Source organism: Sceloporus undulatus, chromosome 4, assembly GCF_019175285.1.
Source record: "Sceloporus undulatus isolate JIND9_A2432 ecotype Alabama chromosome 4, SceUnd_v1.1, whole genome shotgun sequence".
NCBI classification, from domain to species: Eukaryota; Metazoa; Chordata; class Lepidosauria; order Squamata; family Phrynosomatidae; genus Sceloporus; species Sceloporus undulatus.
The window spans coordinates 69,298,142-69,323,530 of record NC_056525.1 but is presented as its reverse complement, the minus strand read 5'-3'; the positions used below and the strand labels follow the sequence as shown (position 1 = coordinate 69,323,530).

The 25,389-nt window shown below is 40.0% G+C and overlaps 1 protein-coding gene across 1 annotated transcript in view; it reads right to left on the bottom strand.

Annotated features, from left to right (window-relative positions):
* CPNE5 (copine 5) overlaps positions 1-25,389 on the bottom strand; it is a 199,411-nt gene that overhangs the window by 60,486 nt on the left and 113,536 nt on the right. Inside the window, exons 9-10 of the mRNA XM_042462760.1 lie at positions 17,477-17,580; positions 14,531-14,635 (exon numbers count right to left, since the gene is read on the bottom strand). Coding sequence (XP_042318694.1) covers positions 14,531-14,635; positions 17,477-17,580 — 209 coding nt within the window. The remainder of the gene's footprint in view (positions 1-14,530; positions 14,636-17,476; positions 17,581-25,389) is intronic.

Here is a 25,389-nt window from a genome sequence, read left to right as displayed (position 1 = left end):
CCCCAAAAAAAAAGAGACAACAGTACAAATGAAGAAACTGGCTGACAAAATCCAGCCCCAAAAGAGTCTTTGGGGGGAAACTGGTAACAACCTGTCAAACTGCTAGAGGCACTATTCAAACTTTTAACCTATCAATAAGCCATTTCTTTGTCTTCCTGTGTCAAACCTAATTCTCATGAATATCTGTTTCAAACCAATCTACTGAAACAATTTCTATTCCAAGTATAACCTTAGTAAGTAGCACTAATTCCTTCTTCTGCCTGTCTACCTTTGATGGCAGAATGTAGTTTATCCATCTCAAGTGCAGTCCTATAATATAACTGCAAACTTTGATTCCGTCAGAAATATGGTAGGTATTCCAAACATGGTAAGTTTTCTGCATAATTCCTTTAGGCACCTTGTCATGATAAGGGTGGCCAGAGACTTCATGCAGACTGTTAAAAATCACAATGTGAACTTGGTTCTTCTAAAAATCTCTAGTAAGTGGATCATGGCATTCCCATCAAATCCTGAACTCTCTAGAAAGTTTGTTTGCTATGAAATGAAATTTTGATTCTGATCTCAGCAAGATTTGTTGCCATTCTTTTATGACGTTTAAGGTAGTTATGTGACAGAAATGTGCAGACACTGACAATCACGATAGCCCCTCACCTCTCAGGATTTCCAACAAAGCTGCTGTATGTATTGATCCAAATGACTTGTGTCCTAGTCTTCATCAAACATCATTCCTTTTGATCATGAGCAGAAACTATTCAGCCTTCCAAACTTGTTGAACTGCAGTCCCCACTACATCTTAGCATTGGCTATGCTGGCTAGGGCTGCTGGGAAGTGCAATTCAACAACATCTGGAAGGCCACATCCTTTCCACCTACAGCAGGTTCTATCTACATGATGCCATGGTCCTATAAGAGCAATTCGTGGTGGCAAGTAATTAATTGCTGGAATATATTAATTAATCTTCAATGCACAGTACAGGTAGCGTCTCCCTTATTCAAAATGATTTGGGCTAGAAATGTTTCGGATTTTATACACTTAGCCTGAAGATAATTTTATATATAATATTTTAAATAATTTTGTGCATGAAACAAAGCTTGTGTACACTGAACCATCAGAAAGCAAAGGTATCACTTAGCCAACCATTGTGGATCATTTTAGATTTTGGAGTATTTTGGATTTCAGGATTCTGGATAACAGATAATCAACCGGTAATAGTCAAGAATAATGAGAAGCATATGTAGAGTGTAATCCAGATAGCTACAATGGGTGTTTGTTCCCTCTCCATGGCATTTTCCCTCCCCACCAAAAGTATTATTAATGATACATTTTCCCAGACCCCCCACAACCTCTGCCTCTAATCAGAACTTGAAAAAGTTGCTTTATTAGATTATAACTCTTAGAATCTTCAAAATGACATGATCATTGGGCATGTATATTAGGGGATTCTGGGAATTATAGTTGAATGAAGTAACCTTTCCAAGCTCAACTGTCGACAGTACCTGGACTTGTATTCATTAGCCCAAATACTTTGCTCAGGCCTACAGCCATCCAATGCCTACCTCAAATGGAAGAAATTATGTGAAAATGTAATACAAAAGTTGCAATGGAATTTGCATAATTTATTCTGGTCATTGTGCGCTCTCTATATTTGAGTGCCTCATTACAAAATTTTAGATTTCGAGGTCTGTTTAGTGCTTTTTCCCACAGCAGGGATCGCAATATACTGGTTTTCTTTTTTCTTTTTACCTTTTCTATCCTTATCAACAGCTGTAAATGATTTTTACATTCTTCAGAGAACAGGCCAATTCTAAAAATAGTTCATTCAGAATAAAATTCAAGTGCACCTGTGCTTTTGAGTAACAGAAAGATAGGGATATAATTCTAGATCTCTGGCAGACTGGTAAAAAGCCAATAAGCCACTGAAATCAAAAGATGACAAATTTATTGTGAATAACAAGTATTAAAAGGTCAGCACATGGCTGGGCAAGTGCAGACCAAAATCCATTAGTAGTCTCCATAAGACCATCTACTGCCCCCATTTTGGGGTCTGAAACTGGCCAAGCAGAAGCCTCCATCTGTGTTGAGCTGGGGCTTCTTGAGAAGTGAAACTGGGCTGCCCAAACTGGATGGGTTTTGCTTTTTCTTTTCACTTAGGTTTTCAGCTTTAGTTTCCTCATGGGTTTTTCAGTCCACTTAACAGTTCTAGATTGTGGTGTCAGTCAGAATCATTTGTCGTTACTCACACCACACTTCAACAATAAAACAACATTTGAACAACATTTATGTTAGACAATATAAATGGCATATAAAAAGAAAGAGAGCATAAAACAAAAAGAAACACCAATATCCACTAAAAACCAACCTTGAAGTCACACTACTGAAGTCTATCCCATTATTTAAACTTCTACTTTGAGATGGGCCAAATAATATACAAGGTTTTTTAAAAATTATTATTACTATTTTTAAGCAGGAAGTCAACAATCTGTGCCACTGTAAGAAAAGATTCCAGGCTAAAAAGGAGGAGAAACGCCTGCTCCTTTTGGAAAATAGAAAATGTAATATAAGATATAATTAAACAAGTCTTCAGTTTTGCTAGAAGCAAAGGGCCAGGATCATCTTGACTGTAAACCTTTGGTGTCTTTCTTTTATAATGTTCAGACTAGTGACATGTTCATGTAAGGTCATGAATGCATCTCCATTCCCCTCATATTTCTAGGTGCTGCTCTGATTTACACACAAAATCTAAATATGGTTCCAAATGGGGTCACTTTAAGTCTTCCATGCTCATTAATCTCTCCTGCTGCATGATAACAGCTTTTTAGAGCAAAAGTCTAACCCGATGAACACAGCCACTGACCTAAATTAGAAAGTTATTCAGATTCTGAGCTGCTACAGAAAAATTAAACTTGGGGATCCAGAAGGGGTTATATTAAGAGACTGTAACAAAAATTAGGCCTTTGTGCCAGTGAAAAAGGCACTCTAAGGAGAATTAAGTGGGATATCAGGCTGCATCAAGGACTGCCTTAACAAATTGTGTGCAGAATTTGTAGCACCAATATTCTAGCCCAGAACTGGAAATAATGCAGCTTTCCAGATGTTGTTGATCTGCAACTCCCATCATAGTCAATAGTGAGGAAGGCTGGGAGTTTCAGGCCAACATCTGGAGAGCCTCATTATTTCTAGCACTCTTCTAAACCTAGCATTTGGAAAATCCCTTTTGCTCCTTTATGTTTCCTAGGTGAATGCAGATGAAATACACATTCTTTCTGATTTCTTGGATCGACTTTCAATCCAAACACCTGATCACATAATGAAAGATCTCAGCCTGAGTAGAGTTAGATTTCTCCCACATACTCTCTATTTTCTGTAATCAATAAATGAAATAACAGGTGGAGGACTTTACACAGCTTTCATAGATCTAAGAGTGGCTTTTGATTCAATTAATAGGAATCTTCTGTGGCAATTTTTTTCAAAAACTAATATTGACAGGAGACTTCTCTAATAAAGGAGCTCTATACAGATACCAGTCTACAAGTTAAAACCGGTGCAAATCTGGCTCTAACCAATAAGATTCTTACCTCTAAAGGTGTTCGGCAGGGCTGCATTTTGGCCCCTTTTCTTTTTAATTTTTAAATTAATGATATTGTTTCAGATTTGTATGGTGTGGACTTTCATATGCCCAATGTTTTGAATAGAGCTGTTACTGTACTTTTATACACAGATGATATGATTTTATTTTCCTATACTGTGATAGGCCTGTGTAGATTGTTGAGAAAGTTTAGCACTTATTGCCAAATTATCTAGTAATTAACAACAGCAAATCTAAAGTTCTCATTTTTGGTAAAAAAAAAAAAAAGGAAAATTCATAAATGGCATATAGATTCTAAAGAAGTTGAGCAAGTGGAAGTGTATATTTATCTGGGCATAACTTTTGCATCTAGTGGATCTTGGGCTCCACAGATAAAGAAGAATGAACTGAAAACATCTACCTCTATTCATACTTTAAACAGGTTATTGAATTTTAACTATCCCTGCTCATTTTATCCAGTTTGAAAAGTATACAAGGCAATGGTATTGCCAATCTTGATGTATGGCTCAGAAATCTGGGGAATCAATACAAATATGAAAATCGAAGAACCCAGAATAAATTTTTAAGACTGATATTGGGAGTGGCAAGAAGTACTCCAGCATAAGCAATTAGAGCAGAATTTGGTATGGCTATTTCTGACCTGTGTTTAATTCGAATATTTAATTATTGGATCAAGTTAACACAAATGTGCGATGACAGACTACCCAAGTTATGTTTAATTGAACAGGAGAATAATCTTACATCAAACTCATGGTTTATCAGCTTTTCAAAAAGGCTTTCCAGTGTGGGCTTCAGCATAATGGCTATTAGAAAGACCAATACAAATGCTGGCAGCATGTTTAAACAAAGAGTGCTTGACATTAGAGCTCAGTTAGATCTGGCTGCACTAGCCTCAGTAAAACCTTCAGGAAGAAAATATCTGTTTTTCCTTATGAAAAGAGAACATCGGAAGACTTTTGCCAAACTTCGCTTTGAGCAAATGGACTCAAAGGTGATTCAAGGAAGATACCAGGATATCCCTTTTCTTGATAGATTCTGTATATGTGGGGCATCTAAAGTTGAAGATCTTACACAGTACCTGCTGCATTGTCAATTATATAACTGTATTAGAGAGCAATATCTAACTCCCATCCTCAGAAATTTGAGGGAAAGGGATGATGAAAGAAAGCAAGCTGGCTCTGCTATTGCGAGGAGTTGAGCCTTTTATTACTCTTAGGGTTGCCTTGTTTGCAGTGAAAGCTGCTATTCTACAGAAGCAAGAAGAAGAAAAGGATCCCAGATAGACTGTTGTGCAAATTACAACAGTGTAACCAGAGCCATATATTTTAAATTTTATAGAGATTTCTTTTTATGTAAGTTTTAACTATGTTGTTTTATCTTGTATTCTTTGAAATGGTCTGGAGACTTATTCAATAAAGATGTATGTATGTATGTATGTAAACCATTCTAGAACATCCTCCTTCTCACTCTTAGACAGCTAATTACACCCTGTGTTGCAAGGATAGTCATTTTGTCTGGATTCTCCTTTGAATGAACTCAGAAGTGTGCATTGGCATCCAGTTCCCAACAATGTGGCCAATCCTTCAGCTATTCAAATAAATGTAAGGTTAAGGATATTTTAAATATTGCTAAGAAACAGAGGTACAATGTAACAAAAAAATAAATAAAGTACCTTTAATAATCTATTCCGAATTAAACTTCACTCAGGGTGATCAGACATCCTCCTTTTCCAGGACATGACCTAAGCCTTTCAACACCATTGTGAAATGCATATCCAGTACCTGCTTGTGCAATGGTTTCTTCCTGGCTGAGCAATACACTGGATGACTTCTGGGAACCCTTCTTATCCCTGGTCCAAATGGCCCAAATAGCTATTGGTTGGCCATGGAAGGCATCATGCATACCATCCTCCTAACAGCAATCATGTTATTAGACCTCTGCCATCCCAGGCAGACCTCTTTTTTAAGTTCACTGGTAAAGCTTTACATACCACTTGCATCAAAGATGATCTCTGACTTAGGCTACAACCCAAAGCACACAGACTTGGAAGAAAAAGCCATTGATTACAATGGGGCTTACTTCCAAGTAAGTATGTGTGGGTTTACAGTCTTCAATTAGAGTTATAAGCTCTATTATAATGCTTCTTAGAAATATACGTCCATATTGAACTCAGTAAAATAAGGCTGAGTTGTATTCGCTACAAAATTGTAGTTGATAATAACTGCACTTTTTGCCTGATTTAATCACATGAAAGTGGTAGATTTTCATCAAAATGACAGGTGGAAAGAAAAGGTTCCCATCCCATCCCTTCTATGTAAACTATATTCCTAGATATAATTACACACACAACAGTCACCCTCTGCCTGAAATTTCATTTTAAAAAACATATGACTTAATTTCTATTCTCAAATGCACTAAGTGTTTGGTTCTCTAGTCTGGAAACTGTACTCAGATTTCTGAATTATCTTCATCCTCTGTGTTATAGGGCTGTAATTTCTTAGAAGATTATGACACTATTCAGTTGCTTTGATGTTTCCATTTGAAAACTGCTTCTCCGTCATTCAATAGGGTAGTGCAACGGCAATGCACTCTTTTGTACCACTACTACATTTTCACTTCAGTGATGTTAGTTCCTCTGTTTGCTTTCTCACATTTAAAATACATCAATATCATGTACACCACTCTGCTTGCTACACCTCCTGCTCCAAGACTGGTGTGTAAAAATGGGAACCCAATAGTTTAGTTGTGAAATTACATAATGATGCAATAGTGGGCCCTTGTTATTCTCCTAGGGTTTGGTTCCAGGACCTCTGATGGATACCAAAATGTGTGGATGCAGTGATGTCACTAGTGTTGGTGTCACCCAGTGTGGTAACTCAGTGTCACCCCTCATTGATCTCCCATTTCACACCGTACAGAATCCTTAGTAATGCTTTTTTGCACTAATGTTACTTGTAAATCATAATTCCCACATACCACTGAATTTGATGCAAATAGTTGTGACATAAACAACTAGTAAAATTAAAATTATTATTTCAAATTACAATATCACACACAGAACCTAAATGTATTTACATATACATAGTGAAGATTTGGTTAAAATGTGGGATTTTTAAAGACAATTTTAAAAGAAGATTTTTTTTAAATTAAAAAAGTATATTTTTTTAAAAATTACAATTTTGAAATTTGAAATTTTAATGTTAAAAAAATTATCTCCTTCCTCCTTCCACTGAGCTTCGCCCCACTCCCACCATCTCTTAAAGCATCTTAAAGGGAAGCAGATGAATGCCACAGCCCATTTCTGTCAAAATGCAGGTGTTTGTGGAGCAGTGGTGTCACCCCCCCCCCCTTAGAGTGTCACCTGGTGCAGTCCTCACTTCCTGCACCCCAGTGACACCACTAGGTCCCATTATATACAATGGTGTAGTAAAATGGTGTCCCTTTTATAAAATGGCAAAATCAAAGATTTGCTTTATGGACTTTTAAAATATATATATTTTCAAGCTATGGGTGGTGGAATCCATGGACACAGAATCTGTGAATACAGAAGACCAACTGTATTATGGACCACCCCCACTCCCTGCCCAGATTGGGAAGATGAACACATACTATGCCACTTCCACCATTTTTTTCTATGCTTTTCCCAATTAATCAACATGTACCCAGTTTTGCTTTTTACATATTACTCTTTAAACTTTGTATATATCTACTCTTTGAATTTCTTCTGAACCCTTTGGTTTCCCTCGGCATTAATCCTTAATAGGATTGCATCAGAATATTGAAATTGGGCTACTCCTCTTTTTTTTTAAATGTTTTTTTTTTAAAAAAAACCTTCACCAAAGAATGGCAAACAAGTGTACAGTGGTTCTCTTCAGAGCTCTAGGGAATCTTAGGATTCCCCCAGCAAAATCTTTAGAAGCAGTTGGAGTTTCCCTGCTGGAGATCCCTGGGTAATGCCTAAGGGAACAGCAATGAAACCACACCTATACTGTTCATACTATATTCCTAATATTGCAGTGGAGCAGAGAGAGTCATATCCAAAGTGATTACTAAACCATAGTGGAATAGGAGGTCATAAATGGATGCTTTCAAACAGAAGAATAATCAATTTACAAATGAACCAACAGCAGTACAGCATGGTACAGCACCGGGAGAGCCTTAACATTGTGTAATAAGCTCCAGGGAAATACAGGACTAGTACAGTGAGATTGTGGTATATATGGTTTTGTGTGATAAGCTCCTTGGTTCATGAGGCAGTTTTGAGGATTAAGAAGATAATCATGGTAAATAAAGCAGTTGTAATACTGTCATGTAATTATGTAGTAAGAGTGCCTTGGGACTGGCAGGGTATTGATGTCACTGGAGAAAAATTCTCAGCTATATCTTTTGATAGAAGGCTTGAGATGAAATGAGAAGCCTCTTTTGGCAGAGCCTGGAAACATTCCTTATATTTATTTATTTATTTAATTAATTTCATTTGTATGCCACCTTTTTCTATGTAGGTGTGCCTATTACATGTGGATCCACTATGGGAGCAGCAGATTCACTTTGGCTTCTACTGCGCTGGCTCCAGCTCCTACTCTGAGCTAATCAGGAGCTCTGCCAATACTGAACTATGGTCCAGCACCAGCAATGCTCCCACTCAACTTGGAGCAACCATGGGAGAGGCAATCATGGAATAGCCATGGACCCACGAGGGCTAGAATTACTTTTCCCAATAACTCCACAAAAAATTAGAAGGCCATCCTGGTGAATCAAGAATCAATCCTTAATGAAAGAAAAGGATTTGAACAAAGGATAGATGTGCCTCTGATTCTCTCTCAGGAACTGGAGGGGGACAGAAAGGTTGTTGCCCAGGCACCTGTCTCTAGGACTGCCATTTGTCCCAGAAAACCTGGAAAATCCCATATGGAAGGGACAAAAAATGTCCCAGCTGGCTGGGCCAGTTGAAACAGTAAATCCCAGATTTCTACTTCATCTCAGGCCAATGAGTAGGGTGAAGTGTGACAGTGGTGAAGAAGCAGGAAGATGTGCAAGAAGATTGAAACTGGCTGGAACCTCATCCTACCTTGCAGGCCTCAGTTGCTATTGCACAGAGGTAGCACTGCCACATTATTCTTCCATTCTCTTCCCCATTCCTCTGACAGGACAAGAAGGTGGGAAAATAAAGGAGGCAAGCAGAAATGGTCTTCTGTTGTGTGGTGATTATGTTAGCAGTTTGAGCCTGGGGCAAGGCCGCATGGTGGAACTTCGCTGTCAAACAGCCTCGAGAGGGTAAAGGGAATCCCTTTACTCTCTGGGGTGCATGGAAGCCTCCCTCTTTTAGAATCACAGAATCACAGAGTTTGAAGAGCCACAAGAGCCATCCAGTCCAACTCCCTGCCATGCAGGAACTCACAATCAAAGCCTTACTGACAGATGGCCATCCAGCTTCTGTTTAAAGACCTCAAAGGAAGAAGACTCCACCACACTCCAGGGGAATGTGTTCCACTGTCTAACAGCTGTTACTGTCAGGAAGTTCCTCCTAATGTTGAGCTGGAATCTCTTTTCCTGTAGCTTGCATCCATTGTTCCGGGTCCTATTCTCTGGAGCAGCAGAAAACAAGCTTGCTCCATCCTCAATATGAAATCCTTTCCAATATTTAAACAAGGCTATCATGTCACCTCTTAACTGTCTCTTCTCAAGGCTATACATACCCAGCTCCCTAAGTCTCTCCTCATAAGGCATGGTTTCTAGACCCTTCAGCATTTTGGTCGCCCTCCTTTGGACACGCTCCAGTTTCTCACCATCCTTTTTGAACTGTGGTGTCCAGAACTGGAAACAGTATTCTAGGTGAGGCCTGACCAAGGCAGAATAGAGTGGCACTATTACTTCCCTTGATCTAAACGCTATACTTCTATTGATGCAGCCTAGAATTGCATTGGCCTTTTTAGCTGGCACATCACAGTGTGACTCATGTTCAACTTGTGGTCTACTAAGACTCCTAGATCTCTTTCTCACCCCTCTCATATTTGACATCAATCTAATATTAGAAACAACAGTAAGGGAGTGACTAATGGGTGACCTGCAAAGACAATCCCAAGGCAGAAATTTGGCCATAATCCAGTTGGCTCCAGCAAGGAATGAAGGAAGACACCCACTACAATGAGATCACCCAAGATATTAGAATAATCCCTTTTGTCTATGGAGTACAATGATGGGTCTTTAGCCGAAGGAGACGCCTATGCATACACAGACAAAGGACCCTTCTCTGGCAGTAAGGTGTTTTCTTTGTCTGAAATATTCCACCAGTCATCTGAACATTCACTACAGCTTCCAGCCATTCTTATCCTCCTGGAAAACCATTTAGCAGAAAGTCAATCCATTCACTCTGAAGAACACTGCCCCAGAATATGATTTTGGGTATATATGCCACCTCCTGGGCATTAGCAATTTGGTCTAGTTCGTAAGCAGGCAGACACTCTGTCAGTTTGACTAGGCACCTCAATAAGTCAGCCATCCCACTTGTCTTAGTGGCTGTTGAGTCCTCTCTGTTCTGGATGCCCATCGATTTGAACTACTCTTTAAGCTCGGTACAGTAACATGGTTAGCAAGGCCTCTACTATTCACCTTTTTCAATCTTTGTTTCATTAGTTCTTGTATGTGCGTGTGAGTGTGTGCTTGTGTGCGTGTTGATTATTTCCTTAATAAAACTACAACCCCCATTTGGAATGGCCTCTGGAGTTCTGTGTGATTTGGAACCATTATACATAGGGTTGCAATCCCAAGGCCATCCGTTGCCCTGGCCAAAACATAATTTGAGCTAATAAAATTCCCCTAAAACACATTAATTTGTGGGTGCCCTCCTGGGACTCCAGCCTTTTGGGTAACAAGAAACATTGAACACTAGTGCAGTGGCTTAGGATTCAGTGTTCTACTTCCTTAACTTGGAGGACTGGACTGCAACTCCCATCAGCACTAGCCTGATGGAAGACATGGTCCAACAACAGTAATAAATTCCCCAATCCTGTTCTAGGAAATAACATTATCTTGCCAGTAGCCTGAATGGTGGTAGGGGGAAGAATGCTTACATTTTCCTCCCGTTTACACTGAAGTTTATTTGCATTTAATTGTCTGGAACAAGTGATGTGGACGACAGTTTTGCACATGTGCCAATGAACTGAGCTCTTTTTTTTTTTTAATTTTATTAGTTTAAAAAAGACAAACAAACATACGAAGACACAGATATACATAAGTACATACATCCAATCTACATCCAAAGCAATCACTTCCCCTTACAAACTATTTCACCCCGCTCTAGACAAACATAACGCTAAACATAAACACATAAATGACTTCCTCCCTACCAGTGTGATTTAAAGTGTTAGTATTTGGCAATCCATTAACAGTTCTCTACTTCAAATATTTCTTGTATTACTAATATTCACAAGATTTCATGCCACTTAACATTAGAGATTGGCTGAATACTCTGTTTTCCGTTACACACAAATAATAAGTTTTAATGTAAACTCAAAGTCGCCTCTTTACCCCATTTTTTTTCAAAGAAAATTATTAACTTTTTCCAGTTATCCAGTGTTCTCTCCCCACATTCATTCCTCATTGACTGGGTCAAGATATCCATACCTATGCCCTCATATAATTTTAATAACCATTCTTCGTAGGAAGGAGTTAACTCACTCTTCCATAATTGAGCATAGCAAATTCTCGCTAAAGAGACCATATAAAATACCGCTTTTTCATCTTCCTTTTTAACTTCATCATCCATCATCCCTAATAGGTACAACTCGGGTCTTAAAGTTAGATTTGTTCCTAGTATATGATTAATTGAATTGTTAATCATTTTCCAAAACAGTTTTGCATTGCTGCATTCCCACCAACAATGAAAGAATGTCCCCTTTTTCAATTTACATTTCCAACAGTTTTCTTTCTTTGTTTTGTAAATCGTAGCTAGTTTATAAGGTGAAAGGTACCAGAAATACATCATTTTATAAAAGTTTTCCCTTATGTTTTGGGAGAAAGTTAGTTTCTTTACGTCTTTCCAGACCTTTGTCCATTGTTCTAACATAATTGGATGCCCTATACAAGTAGCCCATTTAATCATCGAATCCTTTACCGTTTCTTCTTCCATTTCCAAGGATAGAAGGAGTTCATAAATTTTCCTAATTAATTTATCTTTTTCCAAATACAAAATTTTCCCCAATTCAACATTCTTAATATCTGTTTCAAATCCATATGTTTTTACGTCCATCCGAAATCTTTCGCTAATTTGTCTATATGTAAACCAGTTAATGTTTGTATCATCTTCTTCTTTATTTAGATTCTCCCTTGTTTTTAGAGTTATTTTTCCATCTTTCTTATCCCACAAATCGTCGTACTTAAGCCATCTAGTCCCCACATTCGACTCTTTCCTACATATGGCTTCATGTGGGGATACCCACCCACAGATTTTTGAGAGGATATATCTCTTATATTTTGTCCAAATCTCAAAGAGAGGTCTTCTAATTGCATGGTTTACAAATGCTTTATTTCTCATGTCATTACTATATACAATATAGGCATGCCATCCCGCCTTTAAGTCCTCCCCTTCTAAATCTAGTAGTACTCTATTTTCAAGGGTTATCCACTCTTTGATCCAAACTAGACCACATGAATCATAATATAATTTCAGAGAGGGTAAGCCCAGGCCTCCTCTTTCATTTTTGTCTTGTATATTCTTTATCTTAATTCTTGGTTTTCTCCCTCTCCAAATGAAATCCGAAATATCCTTATTCCAATTTTAAAAAATTTTTCCACTGGTAATAATAGGTAGGTAATAATAGGAACTGAGCTCTTAACAGTAGATATTGTAGGATCCACATGGGTGAACACTATGTAAGTAAAGAACAGCTCCCACAGATGCAAGTACAGTTGGCCCTCTGATTTCATGGGGAATCCATTCTGGACCCCCCCCCCCCCACACACACACACAAACGGAGGCTTGAATGGGGCACTCCCCTGGGTGCACGCACTGAGTACGCGTACCTTTGAAGACAGCAGAGGTCGCCCCTCTGCGGGTAATTGATGGCGTGGATCTATGATCCCCGAGTTAGGAGGAGCAACTGTATAAGCTCACATAAATGCAAAGACTGGATTGTATTGTGTTTTTCATGATGACATCAAGTTGAAGGAAGAATATATTGCACAGGGTAATGGGCTCAATCATTTCCCCTGTAATTGGCATTCCTGTGTTTGAGGTGCCCTTATTACTTTGATTAACATGACTGTCAATCCCACACCAGCAAAACTATCTCTTTTGAATTACGACTGACCTTTTCTGAAGATTTAGGCAGAGGAGTGGTAGCGACTTTTGTGAATATAACAAATAATCCATCTCTGGGGGCTTCTCCAATCAGACCTTTCAGTTCATTTTCATCCATCAATCACTCCTTAAGTACATTTCTGTTCTGTGAGGAGGAAGCAGCTTGCTTTCCTGAGGGGAGTCTGCTCACCACTCACCACCTCCACTTCTGTCTCTTCAATAATGCTGACAGAACAAGAGCCATCTTATTTAGAAAAAGCTGGAGATCCAGCATTTCTGATTTGCTTTGACATTCCCAGTCAGGTTATTGTTTGTGTCACTGTTCTCAGTATGACAAAGTGTATAGGGCAGAGCACAAATCTCATTGGCTATGGAAAATTCTGTGCTTTTTAATTTAATTAAATGTATGTATGTACTGTATGTAGGAAGGGAAACTTCAAGTTTAGAGTGAAAGGAACCTAAAGTCACCTATGTATCAAGGAAGAGATAAAAATGGTTATAGCAGGTAGCAAATGGTTTGGGTAGGTATAAGAAGGAGGGGGGAAGGGATAAGATGGAGAAAGGAAAATAGAAGGGAAGAGGTTAGAGGAAAAGGAACAACAGGGTGGGATAGCCAGGTTATTTTGAAGTAAAGTGAATGGCATCAGTAAGAGCATAGAAAGTAGAAGAAAGAAGATCCTAAGGTAATATCCTTTTTGAGTTAAAAGATGTATTTTGAATATATGTATAATGAATGATTTAACAGTGTCTGATTTTGATATTGTTATTTCTACTGTGTTTCTTTTTTTTTCTTTTTCATTTTGTCTTTTATGTAATTTACTGAAGAATTCATTAAAATTATATTTACATACGGTATATAAAAAAGAAAATTCTGTGTTTATTGGTGATCTGTGGTAAATGCATACTTTTCTTCCATTCATCTTGTCATCACCTCCATGTTCACAACAGAACAAGAGGTAGCAGCACATGGCAAAATATGAGCCAGCAGTTGAACCAAGTGAAGTTAAATTAAGCTACAACTGTATTGTAATGCTCTTATACCTTAGTTATGGAAAAAGAGATAAATTACAATTGACTCATTATTTGTAACAAGTTATTTCAACATTATGGTCTGGAGGCAACCTTATTGAATCAGTTAACTTGATTAATTTCCTCCTCAACAGATGAGACATTTAGATAGGAAACAACTTAACTGGCCTTGTCAGCAATGTTTGTTGGATTCCATATTCACAGGGCAAAGAAAGGAGTCAGAAAAACAATTACCAGTACTTGGGGAAAAACCTTTTTAAAGACTATACCCCCAAATCCCCCACCCTGGTTTTGCAATCATCAGTGTCTTAACCACTGAGCCACCATGTCTTAGGTGGCTGGACACAACTGAGCAGAATTGATCTGTTATTGTGAGCTATTCCTGTAATGCAAAATATCCTGGTCAAAGGATGGGCTTATATTTTGAGAGGACCTTCCACAATTCAAATTTGCTCCGAAGGAGAGACGTTTCTTTGTATGTTTTGTATATGACTTTTTTTGGATCCAAGTCACACACAACACTGATTATCTCTGTCATCTTCACATCTCCCCACCCTCACCCCATGGATATGCAAACCCAGCTGTTAAGCTGAGTCTAACATTAAAAGAGTCTGTACCTGTCATAGTCTCCATTGCACAGAGCTCGCACGGGGATAGCAAAGGACTGCCATACAGGATTCAGAGTGTTCTTCACCACTTCTGTTTTGTGGCAGATGGTAAATCTGGCAGGATTAAAAACCAACAGTTTAATGAGAAATTTGCCACCTTGAGACTGCACTGGTTAGATAACAAAAAACAAAGAAATTATAGCCTCCTAAACATTATTCTCCAAACTATCATGGATGTAAGGTTGTTGTATGGCATAACGGTATATGATTGGATCAACACCAAAATGGATCACTTTTAAAAGCTAGCTTGTGGAACAGTGAATCAATCTTAGGTTTTAGCTGACAGATTGAACAGGCTCGTAGCTAGGTCTTTAGGGGCCCTGGGGCAGATTCTCAGAAGGGTGGAGTGTTTGCATGCTCCCGAGTCCTACCGTGCGCTGTGGGCACCATCCTCACACACCGCCATTTACATGGGGTGCGCATCGATGATGTGGTTCGTGCACCGCATCCAAATGGCACAGCACATGAGGGACATCACAGCACTGCTCCAGGGCACTTATGGTGCCTCTGTTGCGGTGGACAAAGGAGCCACGTCTCTTTGGGGCTCCCTTTGGCTGGGGGCCCCGGGGGTGCCCCGGTTGTCTCAGCCTAGCTACGGGCCTGAGATTGAAAAGGTAATGTTCAGCACATTGGATAGCTCCTTCCCACATTTTCAAAACCTAGAGCTGCTTCACCACCCCACTTGACATGGGATCCATGAGTTATCATGCCTTTAAAAGAGTGCAGAAGCAATACAGGAAATATATTAATAGCAAACACAAACAATCCTTCTTCATAGAAGATTAAAGGTAAAGGTAGTCCCTTGACATGAATGTCTAATCGTAATTGACTGTAGGGAGCAGTGCTCATCTCCGTTTCTAAGCTGAAGAGCCACTGTTGTCCAAGGACTGCTCTGGTGGTCATGTGGCCAGCATGACTGCACTGAACACTGTTACCTTCCCACTTAAGTGGTACCTATTTACCTACTTGTATTTGCATGCTTTTGAATTGCTAGGCTGGCAGAAGCTGGGACTAGTGATGGGAGCTCACTCCATCATGCAGCATTCGGGCCTCGAACTACCAACCTTCCGATCTTCCGATCATCAAAACTGGCATCTTAAGCACTAAGCCATCACATCTCTTAGAAGATTAGAACTGAGTATATTGTTCTTTTCCCTTAGACATGTATTTTCATTAGCATAGTTCCTGCACCACTACTTTAGGATCCTGGTAAGAGATTGAGAATATTACTTTTGAACTAGAGTTCCCAGAATCCTCATGCTAGCTAATAGATTCTGGGAGCTGTAGTCCCCAAATGAACTTTTCCAAGCTCCGGTCTACTCTTTATCTAATTTAGTTACTTGAAATGCAGATGAGAAATGCTTCTAAGAGGACAGTATTTAGTGACTGAGTAACAGTAAGTAAGTAAGGCACATGAAGTCCACTGTCAATCATTTTTTTTAGTACATCTGGCAATTAATTTCTCCCAGAGCAGCCTACAACAATCACAAGGATGAGAATGCTGAAAGGTACTTTCCCATCCTGACTGAGATGAATACTCTCCCCTTCATATTGCCTCTTTTCCACCTCATTTTATTTTTGGACAGTATTCTCCAGGAGCGTTTATTTCCCCATAAATATGTAAAATACACACATTTTTAGATTGGCAGGTACAGAATGTTTAAGAGGAGGTGTCAACACCATGTTATCATGCATTAGATTTTTCATGACTTTACAATAGAAGATGTATTAATACAACAACCTTGTAAATAACCACTCAAAAGTTATTAGCCTTTTTAAAACTAACATTCTAGAGGCAGTATTTGATCATGGGGGTGAAAGTCTCTCCTCTTGGCCAACATGAAATTCCAGGATATTAGCCTCTTAGTAGACTTACTAATGGAGGAAGAAAGAAGCAATATTTCCAGTTATGTAGTGGATATGGTAGTTGGATTGGGTTGCTATGCCAATGTGAGCTATTCCTGTTGTAGTACAAAGTATTTTGAGCCAAAGGATGGGCTGATACTTTGATAGGATCATACATAATTTAAAATAATAGAGGGCCCCAAAGAGGAATACAAAAATAATTGCATTTTTTTTCTTGACACATCAAGAAACTCTACTGGGAAAAAGTGATCAATTGCAAACGTGAAAAGTCATCAAAAATGTGCAGAACCTCTTGAGATCTCACTCAGCAGGGGAGAAAGACCTTGTGAAATTCTTCATTCTTGGAAATGAAAACAAAAATAAGCAAAACCCCTACAACAGTACAGTCCTCCCTCCATATTTGTGGGGTTTAGGGGAATGAGACCTCCGTGAATATGGAAAAATCGCAAATAATTCCACCCCACACTTAGAAGCCAATTAAATGGAAGGGTGAGCGGGGGAAGAGGAGCAGTGCTGCAAGCTCCTTTCCCCCCACCCTCCTGTCCCTTTAATTGGCTCCCTGCCCTTTCTCCTCCCAGATCCTTTCCCTGGGCAGCCCAAGGAGAGGATCAAGGAGGAGAAGGCAAGAGGTGCCTTGGCCCCTCCGAGACCCTTTGCCTCCCCGATCCTTTCTCTGGGCAGCCCAAGGAGAGGATCGGGGAGGAGAAGGGTCCTGCCTTTGCCTCCCTGATCTCTCCCTGAGCAGCCGAAGGAGAGATCTGTCAGAGAAAGGGAGGAGGAATGCCCATATTAGCAGCCTTGACCTTGTGAATAATTGAAACCACGAGTCACAAGGCCATGAATATGGAGGACTGACTGTATAATGACTATGGTTCCTACTGCATTGACCAGAAAACTTTTATCAAGGAAATATTTCATGCTTCTTGATAAAAATTGCTTGAGAGAAAGTTTTACTAGAAGTCAATGAATCCGACCATGTTATGATCTCAAAAAACTTCCTGCTAGAACACTAAAAGCCCTGGTACTTACGTCCCATCCTCATTGCTTCTGTAAAACACCATGAAGGGGTCGGATTTTCCAAAGAAATCTTTCTTGTCCAGTTTGTTGGCACAGAATTGCATGGTGGCCACATCCTTGGAAATGGAAGCAGAAAAGATAGTTTTAAACAATGTTGCTGAACTACCACGGCAACATATGGACGGTAGAATGGTGGTATAGGTTGTAGCAGTTGTATAGGCAGTAGGGCAACAACAGGGGTCCTTTCCTGACACCATTTTGAGAGGGACTGGAGAGGAAATAAGTATTTTGTAGTAGCATGGGGTTCTGAGGTGGCTGTGGGGATGGGAAGGGGGTATTTTTTCAAGTTCCATGCTTTTGGGGAACTTTCTGCATGGTTTGGGGGGCAAAAATGTTCCTAAAATTGTGCTGATTTTTTTTAAGTTCAGGGGGTTGGGGGCTGTTAAGGACTGAAGTTAATATTCTGCCTGGAATACACTGCCTCAGAGGTTTCTAACAGAGGTTGGATGGCATTTGCTGGGAGTGCTTTGATTGTGTATTCCTGCATGGCATAGTGCTACAGCATATGATCTTTGTGGTCTCTTCCAGTTCTATGATTTTACAGGAGCCTTATCTCAGATGTAATCTAGCAGCCTTATCAAATAAGATGTCAGTATCTGAATGTTGTTGGAAAATTTCAGCATTCTCTCTTCCTTTCCTCTTTGCTATTTAGATCAAGTGGGATTTTAGATAGCATAGTATTTCCTGCATGTCAAACTCTGCTTTCTTTCTTCATTTAAAACCTTCCATTTACTCCCTGCTAGCAGTGAATTACATGGCCATAAATACTTTTTGTAACCAAATAAACAAACCATGCACTTTAGGTTGCTTCCTTTTCAGAAGTTACACAGACAAAGAGATTCTTCTCTTCCTGTCGCTTGCCATCTCTTACTCCCACACCTCGTTTTCAGAAAGATGGTGAGACTAAAGAATACTTCCTTTTCCTGATCTATTCATTAGCTAGTTAGGATGTAGGCTCCCCATGTATATGTAAATTCAAGCCATTAGCAAACCTTCCATTAATCACACGCTACCTGTCTTGTTTGTTTTTTAGTCAATTTCAGTTCTCAGGAAGCAGCATCAGACTGGGTTTTTCCCCTGCTACTCTGCAAATGAAAGTTAATCTTTAATAGGTTTGCTTTGATATTTTTGATATTTAAATATTTTGTTTCCTAAACAAAGGCTGAAATCTTAGGAAACTTGAATTGCCCAGTAAGTGTAACATATGAGAAGATGGAAGGTCAACTGAGATCCTGGGATACTTGACAAGAAACTTTCTCCAGTACTAGACAGGGAAGAATGGGGTAAATTTACATGCTGTTTTTAGAGCTTGAAGAAAAAACTCTTTTTCAAAGGTTACAACTCCCAAAATCCCACAACCACACTATCCCCAACTTGATACCCTCCAGAAATGATGAACTACGTACAACTCTCAGTGCCTATGCCGGCTTGGGATGTCTGCTAGTTGTAGTTCCCCAAAGTAACTTTCTCCAGGTCTTCTTCTTTGTGAATTCAGTTCAGTTCTTCTGAAAAATGGCTTGGCTACTGCTGATGCAGGCAGTAATCAGTTTATCCATCATTGGTAGGAAAAGGTAGGAACAATTGGCATTTAATCTTTCTGGCCATAGTAGCTGAGTGAAATGGAGTACAGCTTCAAGAGGAAAGCATATTGAGAGAAATCAGTGTAGCCCAGCTCTATTCCAGACTCTATTCTCCCCTCATGAGGAGGGGGCTTCTGGGCTGGTCCCCTCTTGTTTTGTAGCTATCTACCCATTACAATGTCTTAAAGCTTTTTGAGAAGTTACATTGAAAAGCACTGCAGCACCCTTTACTGAGACAGTGTCCTCCAGATGTGTTGCACCCTAACTACCAGTAACCATGCTGGGTGGGGATAATTGCAATCCAATAATCCAGAGAGTGTGAGGTTAGAGAAAGCTAACTGTACCTAAGAAATGTAGATCAGGCATAAGGGTTGAAAGCTTAATAGCAGCGATAATCCAGTTGCAGAGAAACAGCTTGATTCTTTTGAACATGAAATGTCTGCCTTTCCCCCTTTTTCATGCTTACTAAAGGGAGTTTCAAGAGAATTGGTTTTCACAGTAGCACCAATATCCCCTTAGTGACTGCAGCAGCACAGCAGGTAGAGGGACAAGAAAATCCACTGGGGATGAATACTGAAGTGATACAGCAGGGTGCAGAATAATATTCTCAGTAGTTTCAAATCTCAAGCATGCTGAAGTACATAAAAGTGTTCAGAATATCAAGTATAAAAGAAATGTCTCTTCTTTCACATTTGATTATGTCCCAATGACATTACTGATTCAGGTAAGATGGCAGCAGAGTAGGGGAGATCTTTAAAGGACTTTACAGATACTTTACAGGTAACTAATCTGTCAGATTACCTAGATTATACAAATTAGATAAAGAATTATTTCCAGAGACTAGAATACAGAACAATGGATGCAAGCTCCAGGAAAAGATATTCCACCTCAACATTAGGAGGAACTTCCTGAGAGTAAGGGCTGTTCGACAGTGGAACAAACTCCCTCGAAGTGTAGTGGAGTCTCCTTCCTTAGAGGTCTTCAAACAGAGGCTGGATGGCCATCTGTCGGGGATGCTTTGATTGTGATTTCCTGCATGGCAGGGGGTTGGACTGGATGGCCCTTGTGCTCTCTTCCAACTCTACAATTCTATGATTCTAAAGTGCAAAGATATATAAATGAACACTAAAGTTAGGATCATCCAAGCCATATATTTCCCATCACCATGTATGGAAGATTGAAGGTGAAGACTGAAAGATAGATTGACTGAAGAAGGTGTGCAGTGAAGAAGGATACCTTAGAACTCAAATGTGGGGGTGGAGTACTTTGATGTGAAACTGGATTATGTACAAGAACACTGGTTCCAAAAGAAATTATGTGAGAAGTCATAGAATTATAACTTAAGGGGCATCTAGTTCAACCTGCTACCATGCAGGAATTACAAGTAAGGCAGTCTCAAAAGATAGCCAGCCACACTCTGTTTTAAGACCTCCGAAGAAAAGGAGTCCAAGTGACACCAAAGGGGGGAGAGATATTCCTACTGAATTGGGCAAAAAGTCAAAGTGCAATGGTAGATAAATCCCATGGCATGGCATCCCTTCTAGTCCTTGAAAATGTTACCATTTTTGGATTAAAGCTCCTAGTAGCCATGCTGACTAGGGTATTCTGGAAACTGGTGTCCAAAAAAGATAACTTGCCCAAGCTCTAATTCCCTATGCATGGCATCACAGATATGTGGGGCACATTTGGGGTGGCTGGAGGAGGTGTCTTGGTATGGACAGTGCTCCACCAGGTGTTACCCTTCTCTGAGATGATCCTCATCCCCACACTCCCTAGTGACACCACTGCTCCAAACTATTATATACAATATGTTTGTAAACGTACAAAATGCATGAGAAAATATATTCAAGATCACATATTTATATATTGATTTTTGTGAAGATTTTTTTTGTTCGTAAAACAAACTACCACACCTTCACTCATTAATGTGACCATGAGTTGGCATGGACTTGTGAATGAACAGCTACAAAGCTGATAAAACTAGAAACTGAGGGCTTTATCACTCCTGCTGTCAAAGTCCTCATTCTCAGACCAGGAAGGGAACCAAGGCCAAGGAATGAAATGAAGTAATTCTGGCTGACTTAAAACAACACACTGACAAAAACAAGGTGAGTTTGTGAAACGGAACAGCATTAGGCAGAGATTTTCCAACTTTAACTACAAAGAAGTTCAAATCCCACTTGATCTAAATAGCTTGACTTGGAAACTCAGCTAAGAGCTGATCATGAGACCTCCACTGGCAAAAGGCAGCACTGTTCTACCATATGAATATGTTTACTGAAAAAAAAGAAGACAGACTCTTTGTAGAAAGGAACCACAGCAGACATGTAGAGTTGTTAATTTGCTAGATTAGAATGGGGGATTTTGCTTTTCTCTCTATAGCCACTTTCTCTTTTTGTTATGTCTTTTTAGGATTTAAACCTGATGGCAGGATCTATTTAAAAAGAAGAAGAAGAACATTGAAATGTAATTTACTCAGAGAGCATTTCTAGCTATTGGAGTGAGATGGCTGTGAGGGGTATAAATGTTACAAAAGCATTTTTAAAAGGAAGCCAGATAACAGCCAGCCAAGGCATCACAGCCCCACATTTCTCATTTTGTCTAGATTTATATAGTTTGATATCAATGGGAGGAGACAGGAACCATACTGAAACAGTGTGCCCAGAGCTCGCCCAAAACATTTTCCTGCCTGAAGCAAAGACAGCCTATCCCACCTATAGAATCTGACTAGACTGGCAGTTGAATCTTATTCTGGCACTGATGGGAGAATAGTATGTCTTCATGCCACTTGAGGAATAACAGATTAGCTTTTTGCCACAGACTGCTTGAACATACAGCTCTGTGGCCCAACAGAGATGAATAGAACATACAGCATCTGTCTCCTGAGGCAACTGCCTCACTCTGCTTAATGGTTGGGCAGCCCTGGGCACAGCCCAACAGTATTCTCCCCATTATGTGCCAGTGCAAACCTCAGCCTGCCATCTGGCTTGGTTATGCATGAATCTCTTGGAGTGACCATAAAGTCAGCAAGCCATCACCAACAGAAAATGGCAAAAGATGGAAGATGGACAGATAATCCCCAACACTGCCCTTTTCCAGATAGAGTTAAGCCAACTCCTAGCACAGGCTGCAAAACTGTTCATGCATAGCTAAGTGTTTGTGTCTCCGTTAGTTCAGATCGAAATGGGTGTTAAATTCCTGTTATAGCACAACAGATGGTGGGCTGCTTTGAATGCATTCAAGCGCACCCCTGAAATTCTGAACAGACATTAGTGTCAGAAGCTGCATGCACAATAATCAGACTGGGGGCATCCACTGAGCCAAAGAGGTGTCCACACTGTAATATATTTGAGGCAGTAAGTTGTGGGTGCCTATGTCTGTGCAGACTGAACAGCAAAAGCAAAAGGAACCACAAAACATTATAGAGAACACAGAGGCAACCCAACTGACCAGAAAGCAAAGTATTGTAATACATTACTAGGCCAACTGCATACTCTGGCATAAAATACTGTGCATGCTTTTAGGATGCTAGATCTGTTTGCATTTGACAAAGGGCTCTATGCCCCCACATATCTACAGATCATTTTGTGCTGTAGGACAGGCTGACCTATTAAAGCTGTTACCTTAATACATAGTCTGGATGTTGTAAATCACTATAGTGTGTGTATGTATGTGGCTTAAAATTATTTGGAGTATGCAGTCATTTGCACAAGCCTTTATGTGCACATGAAGACCTGGACTTGAATGCACATGTGAGAAAGAGTTGAGCTGTATGCATTTTTTTAAGTCGTGGGAAGTCAACACGAGTGTACATGAGTGAAAAGATTGCATTGGTTTGTGTAGGCAAGAAATTAAGATCTCACCCCTCCTCTCTGGATGTCAAAAATGTGGTTGAGAGGAGGTGAGAAAAATTACAGTGATACTGTTTGCTTTCATTTCTGTATGTGGGAGAGAAAGAGAATGAAGGAGTCTGCCTTTGCTGGTTGTCTAGACAGGCCTGTGTTTCTCCTGAAAGACATATACCAACTGTGCTGTTTTGTTCTGTTTGGTGTCAGCAGCAAGCTGGTCTCAGCAAGTGGAGAGATTCTGAACCTGTAGTGAGCAACTGATACTTGATGATAGAGTTCAAGAAGGTGCAGGCTTGCCAGTTTCATAGCATGGAGTTTCCCCTTCTGCTTTTCTCTCACAACAACCCAAGTTCGTGGTTGAAGTGACTCAGAGGAGCTTCGTGCTTCATGCGTGGAAATTATCCTTGGCAGGAAAAATGAGTTGGAGGACACTTTTCAAGCTCCTTATGCTGAAGAAGCGGTGTGTGTGTGTGTGTGTGTGTGTGTGTGTGTGTGTGTGTGAGTGAGTGTGTGTGTGTATTAGAACAGCTTGGAAAAATGATGTTTGGAAAATACAATGTCCAGAATCCTTCAGCCAAGGATTGGCAGAAGCAGCTGCCTATGGTCAGTGGTCCAAAACATACTGCAGAAATAATTGAGTTTGAGACCGCTTTAACTGCCCTGGCTCAGTGCTAGGTAATTCTGGTGCCACAACAAACTACAATTCCCATGATTCCCTAGCACTGAGTCAGGGCTTTAGACTGAATGCTGAAAGTACTGCGCAGAGTACTGAATCATATCCCCCAGATAGTTTCAGCACCTGGGATAGCTTCTTTTAAATTCAGATTGAAACCTGGAGTGAATTCACTGACCCATTGACAGAGAAGCCATCGGCCACCACTGGCGATTTTCCTGAGCTTCGACCAATAGCATGCCCACAGGCTATCTGCAGTTCCCAATTCTCCCTTTCTTTGTGGAGTCCCCAGCCTCACCCCTTGCTGAACTGACCACCAGTGCAAATATGCCACCAAAAATATATGCCACTGGAAGTACTATTTCTTCTAAAAAGTACAGTCTTCCCTTTTGTCTCAGCAACAGAGGACACTCTGTTTCATTGATCTCATGGGTCTCTTTGCTCTGGCAACCTCCTGCACAATAGAGGAAGCATATTTACTGCCATAGTTCAATGATAGCTTTAGCAGAGGCAGCTACTGTGGTGGTAGCAGAGGAAGGTTGTAACCTTTGAAGACTTGCAGCATGGTCAATGAATCCTCTCAATCCAATGAAAGTGTCTTATCATTTAAAAAAAAAAGATGCAGATTTCAGTGAAGAGACATCTTTGCAGGACTAGAAAGAAAAGGGAAAATGTTTTGAAGAATGTTCAGGTTTACAACATGATGGGCCGAAGACTGCAGAACTATGCTGAAGAAGATGGACTAGGAGCTGGATGTTTATGTGATTGGAAACTAATTAACTGCTTTTTTTTTTAAATGTTGCTCACCTTGCAAGTAGATTTATAGTGAAAAGGCAAATGAACATACAAAGACATTCCCCATTTTATCCTCACAATAATCCTGTGAAGTAGGTAAGGCTGGAAGTAATTGCCTCAAGATCATCCAGGAAACATCACGGTAGAGTGGGGATTTGAACCCAGGCATCCCTGCTTGGCTATGAAACCCACTGGGTGACCTTGAGCAAATCACATGCTCTCAGCCTCAGGGAAAAACAATGACAACCCTCCTCTGAATAAACCTTGCCAAGAAAACCCTGTGATAGGGTTGACATAAGTTAGAAATGACTTGAAGGCACACAACAACAACAACAACAACAACAACAACAACATCCAAGGAAATGGATGCAGATAACATTTATTTTAAACCTGTTGATGGCGTTTTTCCCCTGGTGTGTTATCTGAACTTGGCACCACGTCATCCCAAATATGGGCATGTCCTTGCAACTTTATTCCTAATTAATCAAATGAGGGGGAAACTACCCCAACATTTGTGAAGAAACATTTCTGATACTGCCGTAATTCATCCACACTGCTCCAAGAAGAGTTTCATATGTGCTCCCTCTTCCCAGATATCCCATTCCTTGTAGTTTAGGTATCAGACCTATCTCTCTGCACAGTCAGTCTTTTCACACATACATCAGTTCTTGGTAGTTGGCCTTGTTTGTCCTTTAGAATGAAGTTGATCTCTTAACTTCCAGCTGAGACCACACTTTAGCTGGTGACAGCTGTAATCTCAATTCTAGCTCCAAGAGCTTTTAAGGGGAATGCTTGGCCACCAACTGTTGTAAATACAAAGCTTATGTTGGAGTATTCTCTCCCCAGAGCAATAATGAGAGGAAGGGAACTGAATCTCTCATTGCAACCGTATGGCTCCCTGGAGCTCCAAAGTTTGTTTCTGTGCATAAGAATATTGCTAGTCTCTGCTGAACCCCTACAGAACAATTT